Source organism: Polyodon spathula, chromosome 15 (genome assembly GCF_017654505.1).
Source record: "Polyodon spathula isolate WHYD16114869_AA chromosome 15, ASM1765450v1, whole genome shotgun sequence".
NCBI lineage: Eukaryota > Metazoa > Chordata > Actinopteri > Acipenseriformes > Polyodontidae > Polyodon > Polyodon spathula.
In genome coordinates this window covers 24,763,652-24,775,215 of record NC_054548.1, presented here as the reverse complement: position 1 = coordinate 24,775,215, position 11,564 = coordinate 24,763,652, and the positions used below count along the sequence as shown (strand labels likewise).

The window sequence follows — 11,564 nt, the reverse complement described above, 5'->3', positions numbered from 1 at the left end:
TTCCCTGGAACATGAGTGTATAATATTCAGTTATAGGCTCATTTGAAGTTAAAGAAAAGCTCTCGGTTTGAAATCCTTACTTTTCATGTAGTTTGTTATGCTTATAAGGTCATTTCACCTCAGCAATGTCTTCACTGACAAAGTATGTCAGTCTAGGGGAAGCAGCTAGTAGGTTAATAACAGAAAAGGAGGTGTCAAATGGGTTGGTTTTACACTGGGAGAAATTAGCTATTTAGTATAATAAACTAATACAATTAAGTCAAATAAATCGAAAAAACTTTTATTTGACCTGCTAGGTAGCAATATATATTTTTAAAAACCTTATTATTCATCTGTGGCAGAGCAAAGCTCTGCCCTTTAAATTGGCAGGGATGGGGTTAACTTCCCCTGCCTGCCTGGGTTTATTATGTTCAGGTGGCTGGGGTTGATTAGTTGATTAGGTTGATTAACGATCAATCAGCGCCCAGCCACCTGATATAAAAGGAGGCCTCTGCTTCTCATTTGGAGAGAGGGAGCTGAGGAAACAGGTTGTTTTTTTTTTTGGTTGTTTAGAAAGTTTGAATCCAGTGAAGGCATTGCCCAGCCTGGAAACTGTTATTTTTGTAAGTTTTGCTTTTTATCTTTTTTGTGTTTAAATTGCTTTGTTTTGGCCCTTGTGCCCTTTCATTTTGTGTTTATAATAAAATAGTTATTTTTTTGAACTGCAGTCTGTCTCTGGGCCTCTATCCACTCGCCAGCCTGCCACATTTGGTGTCAAAGTGGGATAGCGCCACCTAGAGGCTCAGAGCAGTATTTTTGTTTTGTTTTGTGGAATTTTTGGGAATTTTTTTTTTTTTTTTTTTTTTTTTTTTTTTTTAAAAATGGGAAAGAGCAGACAGCGACAAAAGCAGGAAAAGCAGCAGCAGCTGAAGAAATGTAAGCTGCTGCAGCCACCGCTGGAGGACCCGGCCAGCCTCTTCCCCTGGTGTTCCTGGTGCGGGAAGGAGGACCATCGTTGGCGGTCCTGCCCAGACGTGCCACCGGCAAACTGGTGTGGCCGGTGTGAGGAGGACGGCCACAACTGGGCAGGATGCCCCTACAACCAGGCCCAGGAAGAGGTGCCGTGTTCACCCCGGGCATCAGGAGCCACCCCACTACCTCCAGCACCACCACCTTCACCAGGAGATCCAGGGATCTGGGACTGGTTGATGCACCCTGAGGCAGACCTCGTCCACGATCTCCCCATAGTTATCAACACGCTGTGGCGTCGAGATGGGGAGAGGTGGGAACAGTGGGAGGAACAGCACCACCCGGCCTCCTTCCCAGAGGTTGCCCTCATGGTGGTTAATTACCTGGCGGTAGACATGGGAGATGCCCCGGTCACTCCAATAAAGAGGGGTGAGCCGCCTTCCCGAGAGCCGCCTTCCCGAGAGAGGGAGTGGTGAGCCGCCTTCCCGAGAGCCAGAGAGGGGTGAGCCGCCTTCCCGAGAGCCAGAGAGGGAGGAGTGAGGGGCTGCCGTCCCCAGAGCCAGAGAGGGGTGAGGAGCTGCCGTCGTCCCCAGAGCCAGAGAGGGGTGAGGAGCCGCCGTCGTCCCCAGAGCCAGAGAGGGAGGAGGAGCCGCCGTCGTCCCCAGAGCCAGAGAGGGGTGAGGAGCCGCCGTCGTCCCCAGAGCCAGAGAGGGAGAGGAGCCGCCGTCGTCCCCAGAGCCAGAGAGGGGTGAGGAGCTGCCGTCGCTCCCAGAGCCAGAGAGGGAGGAGGAGCCGCCGTCGCTCCCAGAGCCAGAGAGGGAGGAGGAGCCGCCGTCGCTCCCAGAGCCAGAGAGGGAGGAGGAGCCTCCGTCGCTCCCAGAGCCAGAGAGGGAGGAGGATCTGCCGTCGCCCCAGAGCCAGAGAGGGGTGAGGATCCGCCGCCGCCAGAGGGAGCCGGGCCGCCTCCGCCGGCAGAGGGAGCCGGGCCGCCGCCGCCGCCGCCGCCAGAGGGAGCCGGGCCGCCGCCTCCGCCACCAGAGGGAGCCGGGCCGCCGCCTCCGCCACCAGAGGGAGCCGGGCCGCCGCCGCCTCGCCTCCGCCACCAGAGGGAGCCGGGCCGCCGCCGCCGCCGCCAGAGGGAGCCGGGCCGCCGCCGCCGCCGCCACCAGAGGGAGCCGGGCCGATGCCCCGGTCACTGTTCCTCGGCAGCCGTCGCGTACCGCCTACCTTGGAGATTCGGGGCCCCCTCAACCAAAGAAGGCTTGGGGGCTCCGACATCAACCCCGCCCACCACCACCCACCATAACAGCCCACCCAAGGGACATAATTGGACTCTTGGGGGGAGGGGGGTGGGGAGGGTGGGGGGAAGGGGGGAGTTGGCCGATTGCGGCCGGTGTACGTTGTACATGGGGGGAGGTGTGTGGCAGAGCAAAGCTCTGCCCTTTAAATTGGCAGGGATGGGGTTAACTTCCCCTGCCTGCCTGGGTTTATTATGTTCAGGTGGCTGGGGTTGATTAGTTGATTAGGTTGATTAACGATCAATCAGCGCCCAGCCACCTGATATAAAAGGAGGCCTCTGCTTCTCATTTGGAGAGAGGGAGCTGAGAAAGCAGGTTGGTTTTTTTTTTGGTTGTTTAGAAAGTTTGAATCCAGTGAAGGCATTGCCCAGCCTGGAAACTGTTATTTTTGTAAGTTTTGCTTTTTATCTTTTTTTGTGTTTAAATTGCTTTGTTTTGGCCCTTGTGCCCTTTCATTTTGTGTTTATAATAAAATAGTTATTTTTTTGAACTGCAGTCTGTCTCTGGGCCTCTATCCACTCGCCAGCCTGCCACATCATCCAAAAATGAACCACCAATATTGACTTGTCAAAAAGGAATCTACCCAATTAGCCTGGATTTGGTACTGAATCCTTATAAAGAAGCAACAGAATGTCTTGCAATTTCATTGCTGTCTAGGAGAGATTGCATGTAAATATCAGTTATTAAATTACAACCAATTTAAGCAACACTTAAATACACACAGTTAGATGAATAATACTCATGCATAATTACCTTAAAAATGAAAGATCTGCTTTCATAACAGCGTTTTTTCCATTCAGGAAGAACCTTGTTTGTAGAAGTTTTATCTCTACAGTATATGCATAGCTCTGTTTGCTTGTAGACATCTACATGTAACTATTTGTGAGCGCAAATCATATTTGTTATCTTTCGTCTACTGTTTTTGCTATTATCTATGTTCCAGTTTTCTTTTTGTCTTTTTTTTTTAATGGAGCAGTTTATGAGCACTAATGTTAGTTATTTTAATCTACTTCACTGTACATTCCCTTACCAAATCAATCAATCAATCTATATTTTATATAGCACCTTTCATAGTGGACCACCATCACAAAGTGCTTTACAAGATGTAGTAACAACGAAAAAACAGAGAAATGCATAATACACGATATAGAGTACAAAAAAAAGCATAATACATTAAATACAGCGGAAAGTGCATAATACATGATAGTAAATGATCTTCAATGCTACTGCATTGGTTCAAGAGTAAATGGTGACACAAGAGCAGCAGTCTTTTAAATAAATGAATGAAATCTCAAAATTTATACATTATGTATAATATCAAATTTTTGTAACCAGCGCCATACAAGTGTCATGCTGAGAAAATATCTTTCCTGAGTTCTGCTGCCACACAACTACAGCCATGTGATGCTACTGTCATATTCCTTGTTAACCTGCATGGACCAGAAGCTCGAGGTAATGTCTCTGTACAACTACAATCTGAACAATGAAAACAAATCGCTTGGTTTATTTTAATGGAGCTCATTTTCCCCATTGGCATGTAATCCCAATAATATCTTCCACTTCAGGAATTTCAAAAGATTATATATTGCAAACCATTACTGCGCAAATTGTGTTCATTTTTTTATATTGACCCCTATATTGTTTATAAGAACATAAGAACATAAGAAAGTTTACAAACGAGAGGAGGCCATTCGGCCCATCTTGCTCGTTTGGTTGTTATTGATCCCAGACTCTCATCAAGCAGCTTCTTGAAGGATCCCAGGGTGTCAGCTTCAACAACATTACTGGGGAGTTGATTCCAGACCCTCACGATTCTCTGTGTAAAAAAGTGTCTCCTATTTTCTGTTCTGAATGCCCCTTTGTCTAATCTCCATTTGTGACCCCTGGTCCTTGTTTCTTTTTTCAGGCTGAAAAAGTCCCTTGGGTCGACACTGTCAATACCTTTTAGAATTCTGAATGCTTGAATTAGGTCGCCACGTAGTCTTCTTTGTTCAAGACTGAACAGATTCAATTATTTTAGCCTGTCTGCATATGACATGCCTTTTAAGCCTGGAATAATTCTGGTCGCTCTTCTTTGCACTCTTTCTAGAGCAGCAATATCTTTTTTATAGCGAGGTGACCAGAACTGCACACAATATTCAAGATGAGGTCTTACTAGTGCATTGTACAGTTTTAACATTACTTCCCTTGATTTAAATTCAACACTTTTCACAATGTATCCGAGCATCTTGTTAGCCTTTTTTATAGCTTCCCCACATTGTCTAGATGAAGACATTTCTGAGTCAATAAAAACTCCTAGGCCTTTTTCATAGATTCCTTCTCCAATTTCAGTATCTCCCATATGATATTTATAATGTACATTTTTATTTCCTGCGTGCAGTACCTTACACTTTTCTCTATTAAATGTCATTTGCCATGTGTCTGCCCAGTTCTGAATCTTGTCTAGATCATTTTGAATGACCTTTGCTGCTACAACAGTGTTTGCCACTCCTCCTACTTTTGTGTCGTCTGCAAATTTAACAAGTTTGCTTACTATACCAGAATCTAAATCATTAATGTAGATTAGGAATAGCAGAGGACCTAATACTGATCCCTGTGGTACACCACTGGTTACCACACTCCATTCTGAGGTTTTTCCTCTAATCAGTACTTTCTGTTTTCTACATGTTAACCACTCCCTAATCCATGTACATGTGTTTCCTTGAATCCCTACTGCGTTCAGTTTGAGAATTAATCTTTTGTGCAGGACTTTGTCAAAAGCTTTCTGGAAATCTAAATAAACCATGTCATATGCTTTGCAATTATCCATTATCGATGTTGCATCCTCAAAAAAATCAAGCAAGTTAGTTAGACAAGATCTCCCTTTCCTAAAACCATGTTGACTGTCTCCCAGGACCCTGTTACCATATAGGTAATTTTCCATTTTGGATCTTATTATAGTTTCCATAAGTTTGCATATAATAGAAGTCAGGCTTACTGGTCTGTAGTTACCTGGTTCAGTTTTGTTTCCCTTTTTGTGGATCGGTATTACGTTTGCAATTTTCCAGTCTGTCGGTACCACCCCTGTGTCAAGAGACTGCTGCATGATCTTGGTTAGCGGTTTGTAAATAACTTCTTTCATTTCTTTGAGTACTACTGGGAGGATCTCATCCGGCCCAGGGGATTTGTTTATTTTAAGAGCTCCTAGTCCCTTTAACACTTCTGCCTCAGTTATGCTAAAGTTATTTAAAACTGGATAGGAACTGGATGACATGTGGGGCATGTTGTCAGTATCTTCCTTTGTAAAAACTTGTGAAAAGTAATCATTTAATATATTTGCTATTTTTTTTTCTTCATCTACGAAATTGCCATTTGTATCTCTTAAATATTTAATCTCCTCTTTGAATGTTCTCTTGCTGTTGTAATATTGGAAAAACATTTTGGAATTGGTTTTAGCTCCCTTAGCAATGTTCATTTCTATTTCTCTCTTGGCCTTTCTAACTTCCTTTTTGACTTGCGTTTGCAGTTCCGTGTACTCTTTCTGCGTACTTTCTTTTTGGTCCTTTTTTAATGCTCTATGAAGTGCCTTTTTCCGCTGAATATTTTTTTTATTGATCTATTAAACCCTTTTGGCAATTTAGTTTTACATTTAGATTTGTCTACTTTAGGGATGTAATTGTTTTCCGCCTCTAGTACTACATTTTTGAAGAACAACCATCCTTCTTCTGTGGGTGTTTTCTCTATTTTACTCCAATCTACTTCTGTTAGTCTCTGTTTCATACCTTCATAGTTTGCTTTTCTAAAATTGTAAATCTTAGCTTTAGTCTTTACTTTTGGGGTTTTAAAAAACACTTCAAATGAGACCATGTTGTGGTCTGAGTTTGCCAGTGGTTCTCTGACCTCTGTTTTAGTTATTCTGTCTTCGTTATTTGAAAAGACTAAATCAAGGCATGCCTCCCCTCTAGTCGGTGCCGTGACAAATTGTGTTAGGAAGCAGTCATTTGCCATTTCCACCATTTCAATTTCATCCTTCGTGCTACCCACTGGGTTTTCCCATTTTACATGGGAGAAGTTGAAATCCCCCATTAGTATGGCTTCTCCTTTGCTACACGCATTTCTAATGTCATTGTATAACAGATTATTTTGCTCACCGTCTGAATCTGGCGGTCTATAGCATGCTCCTGTTATTATGCCCTTTGAATTTTTGTCCGTTATTCTGACCCATATTGATTCGGCTTTATTTTCTTTGTCCAGGTTTAACACCTGGGCTTCAAGACTTTTTCTTATATATAGCGCTACCCCTCCTCCTCTTCTGTCCTGCCTGTCTTTCCTATACAGTGTATACCCACAAATATTATATTCGTCCCCATCACTCTCAGACAACCAAGTTTCAGTAACACCTATCACATCATAGTTACTTGTTAGTGCAGTAGCTTCAAGTTCCAGAATTTTGTTTCTGATACTTCTAGCATTTAGATAAATACATTTAATGGTTGTCTTACCTGAGTTGTTGTTCTTGTTTTGATGCGGTCTCCCTTCTGTTTTTTTGTTGATTTCTCCCCCCTTCCTTTCTATATCATTTCCATTCTTCCAATTCTTTGTGGTTCTTATTTCAATTTCTCAAATACTGTGTTTAAGTTATTTTGATGAATCTGTGTTAAGGTGTTTTGACTATGAAGTCAAGAGTGGCTCTTCATTTTTAGTTGCCTGCCCTAAACATCTGTAATAAAAGCTATATCAGCCAACATGCCTATATCAGTAACCACCAGTGCCACCTAGTGCACAGCAGTGTATTGCCAGCAAAACAAAAGGAACCTTGTTTCCAAAGTGGCAGATCATTGGATGGTGCTGGCTTTTATTGGGATTATATGGCAATGGAGATGTGGAATGTGCATTTTAGGATTTTCTTTGGGTGAAAAATAGTTTTAAACTGTTCCATAGGACCTGTAAACTTCAAGAAGTCTGCAGCTTTTCAGTGTTATGCGGTCAATGAAATGGCTGATCTGGAAATTAAAACAAACACTGGCTTGTTGTTTAAACAAATAAACAGGAGATATGTTCACAGTCCATGAGATAATCAGCAGTATTGGTTTCTAATCAATGTAGATTTGTTTTAGATTTTATAACTTGTTTTGAATTAGATGTACCCTTACTATAGCTAATATGTTATTTTAATTAAGCTTAACTAGCTTTAGATGTTAATGGCTATATACCCTTATTAAACTTTGTGCGCGTCACAATTCATTTTTGTAGTTCTAAGTTCTAAATTAAAGTTCTAAGGAAGTTGTAATTTATATATATATATATATATATATATATATATATATATATATATATATATATATATATATATATATATATGAATGAATGAAATAAAAATGGACTTAAAATGGTTGTTAAATGAACCATGTAGTTATATATGTCTGAAAATATGCCTTTACAATTGGTCCATAATGTGAATTTACTTTAAATATTTTTAACGGTAACACGACAAAATAGTTATTGCAGTTAGTTCATCCCTTCATTTAAAAAAACGGAAAATAGACAACCCGTTTAAATAACATCGTTTTAAATGTATTTACACAAACACACATATAAAGACTATACTTAACCACCCTATCTGTATAATGATGTAAGCTTCTCATTTGCACAAAAAAGCCTCACAATTTAGGACAAGTGATGGGATATACCACAAAAATACACAGGGGTGTCTATGTTACATACATGCGTGTGTTTTATTCACAGTTATTTTTGGGTTTAAAAAGCAAATCAAAATATAAACAATGGGCTCAAATGGTATGTACAGGAGTTAAATTATATTCACAGTTTCCATACAGAACTGTATTTAACTTGTTCTCACACCGCTCCCATCCCTCGATAAAGTGGTGCATTCCTTTCTAATGCTGGATTGACAGTAGTGCTTTATTCCCCACGAAGAGAGAAGAGAGGAGAACAGTTAAGTGAGAAAAATGATTTCCCACTCTTGAAAAATGCAGACATTATGGGCTGGAAAATGAGGATTTTACTCGCTTGGTGGCTTGCTTCTCTATGCTTAACAGGTACGTCGTTATTGTGTTTGTTTTCTTCTTCTTGATTCAAGCTAAAGTTTGAAAACTTGCACTGTAGGCTAATTAGTGTACGGAATTTCACGAAACAGTGCGCAACATAACTGAACTAGAACCGTATTATTTGCATTGTTATTATTATAGTTGATTATTATTATTATTAGGCTGTATGCCTAAGGGTTTTTTTTTTCTCCCATAAAGGCATTTAACAGAAATAGAAGCAATTTCTAAACAAATTATTGTTCTAAATTACTTTGTAATTCCACAAGTAATTTAGCCAACGAACTAAACCAGGTATCGAAAGTGTGAATACAGTGTAACAACAATGGTGAAGTTAAAGTACAGTACCAGTGTTACTTCAAATTAATTTGTACATTTTACCGTTATATTTTTCAGGTAATACGAAGGCAACATTTTCAGTACTAGCCAATCAAATTTGACACAGACATGCATTCTGATTCCTGCATTTCATCCAGTTAATTATATGTAGTCTATATATGCAATACAGTGTGTACGTGGATAAGCGAATGTTAATGTCCACGATTACAGTAGCATATTTAAGCTATGAATACAATTCTACAGTAGTAAAATGCACGTGTAGCGGGGTTTTTTTTTAATTTATTTTTAAATCTGTTTTATTTTAAATTAATTTACCGTGTATGCAGTTATGGACGATAATTTGTGACAAAAATAAATAAATACATAAATAAAAATAGAATTTCGTTTTTTATTTATTTATTTTATTTATTTAAGGGTTATTTTTTATAATGTAATTAGTATATTGTATATGAAAATCCAACCTCACTTAAAACTAATTCAGCCAATAATATTTAGAAGGGCGTTTCAAAAGATACTCTATTAGCCAAGATACTCGACTCTGTTGATCGAAAGTGTGGAGACAGTGTATCTCACTGCGCGAAGTTAATTGTGATAGTACCAGTTACTACTTCAAATTATTTGTAGTCAATGAAGGCGTTAAATGTTGCCATGTTAAGAAAAATGCATAAAACTTTTGAAGTAGATTTTGACAGTACGTAGTTATTATGAAAAATTTTATTTTCTGAGCACTGTCCCGTTCGTTGGCGTATGCGCAGAAACATTGGTCTAAAGAAGCGTATTGATTCAATCATTCAACAGTCTAGTTGTTGGGAAGTTTGACACAGAATTTGCAGGTCCGTACAGCCTTTCGTATTAATCAGATTAATTAATTAATTATGAGATGAATTAAATACAGTTTATGAATTACTGTATGAATGACAAATTGCTGGACAAATTGACCAATTCACAAATTGACAAATTCACGAATTAACAAAGGAATTGACAAACTTACGGCCGGATAGTTTTGGCACAAATGGCGCTCAATAAATGGCGCTGTTGCCATCATCAAAGGTTGCCGGTGTGACGAGGCCTTAACAGTTCACAGTGACCCTTATTAGAAAAGCGGGCAAATCAGGTTTGGTACAGTAACAGTTCTGTGGGTGTATATATATATATATATATATATATATATATATATATATATATATATATATATATATATATATACACACACACACACCAATGCCAGTATATACTTTGTGGAAAGGATATCAAAAAGTCGAGTCAAAAGGGGACATGCCACCAATTTGCTCGATGCAACAGTCACCTTACACAGAGAGCTTTTATTGTAACTAATTAAAAAAATACCCCTAGGGTTACATTTTAAGCTCATCCTTTGGCTTTTAGCTGTGCAGTTATCTAATACTAACACTGGATGCAATACCAAAACACATCAATAACTGTCAATACCGCAAGCCACCAATATTATTAATGTTCCTTAAAAAAAACTGCCTTTTTTTGTGCACTTGCGTCAGAATCTAGCTTAGTCTTTTATGAAACAGATGTAACGCTTTGCACCAGTCAGTGATGTCAGAGCTGGTCTCAAGTCTGTGCCCGTGTTTCGTAAAAGGATGGTGTGAAACTTTAATAAGAAAATCTGAAAACCTGTAAAGTGTAATAAGCAGTGCATGCTTGTGAGCTCTACCGTTCTTGTTTAGATTTGAAATAGCTGAACCCAGCAGTCATGATCCAAGGAGTCCTGCATTTCTAATCTCATTAGCAGGGAGGAACATCCGCTGCCTTCATCTCGCTTGAATGGGTCCCACAGGCAGAGGGTGCGCTGCCACCAGGACCCCAGTGGGGCAGGACAATCGCAAAACAATGTAGATTAAACTGAGGGACAAAGAGATCCTCAGCTGTGGCCTCAATCAGCTAGCAGTGGAAATCTCAAAGTGAAAGAATCACTAGGCTTCATCTGGTCTCAAGCCAAGCTCCTTGTGCCAGGACTTGGTTGTTTGTAAAGATATTTTGTGTTTTAAAGAAGGAACCTGTTTAGAACTGTATTTTAAGTCTTTCAGTTTAGAAAGAAGCTTAAACAAGATAATAAAAATCAAGGCACACAAATCTTTTGATGATTTGTGTTTTAATCCACAAAACAATTGCTGGTGATTTCTGAGGTGCTTGTTACCTCAATGGCTGGTCATACAGTAGATTTCATTTATAAAGATGAAAAGTTGCTTGCACCATTATATCACTGACCTAACAAAGCTGAGCCGTGCCAGCTGTGAAGGTTAACTAGCCTGTGAACCTTTGTATTTAGTTTATGAGTTCCTACTCCAACCTCTGAAAATACGAACCTAACTCCCTATTAGTTATATACAAGCTGTGTGCTTATTGTAGCTGAGGTTTTGTTCATAATGATAAAATACAATACAGCATTTACAAAAAAAAAAGAAAAAAAAAAAGTCAGGTATGTCATTTACCTTTTAAACTTTTGTTTTAACACTGGAACGACCGCATTTATAAGCATACCTAGAACAACCATGAGTGGTCAATTTCACCGGCTTATTAAAAACAACATAAATATTATAATGAAACGACAAACAATTGAATACAAGTCGTAATTTTATTCAGGAACATCATGTAAAGCATCTACACAACCGAAACACTGTAAATAAATGGACATTTGAACAGAAATGTGTTTATATGCAGACATATTACATAAAGCGCAACCTCATAAAACGGTAAAGAAATGAAATAAACAAATGTTTGAAAATAAATTTGTGTATATACAGGTGTACAGGTATATTCTTTTTTTTTTTTTTGGTACTGGGTTTATTTTACTTCAAGGTTATGGCACAGCGGGTAATAAAAATAAATTCTTGAGGAAGGTTGACCAGTGTGACAGGGTCTTACTCGTGTCACGTGTGTGGGTAGCTGCAGAGAGACAACTGGG

General features: G+C 39.8%; 1 protein-coding gene across 2 annotated transcripts in view; it reads left to right on the top strand.

Annotated features, from left to right (window-relative positions):
- The first annotated feature begins 8,169 nt into the window (after positions 1-8,169).
- Positions 8,170-11,564, top strand: part of LOC121328158 (immunoglobulin-like domain-containing receptor 2) — a 48,877-nt gene continuing 45,482 nt past the window's right edge. For both annotated transcript variants that reach the window (XM_041272684.1, XM_041272683.1), the window contains exon 1: positions 8,170-8,284. In XM_041272684.1, the coding sequence (XP_041128618.1) occupies positions 8,227-8,284 (58 nt within the window). In that variant the 5' untranslated portion in view covers positions 8,170-8,226. The remainder of the gene's footprint in view (positions 8,285-11,564) is intronic.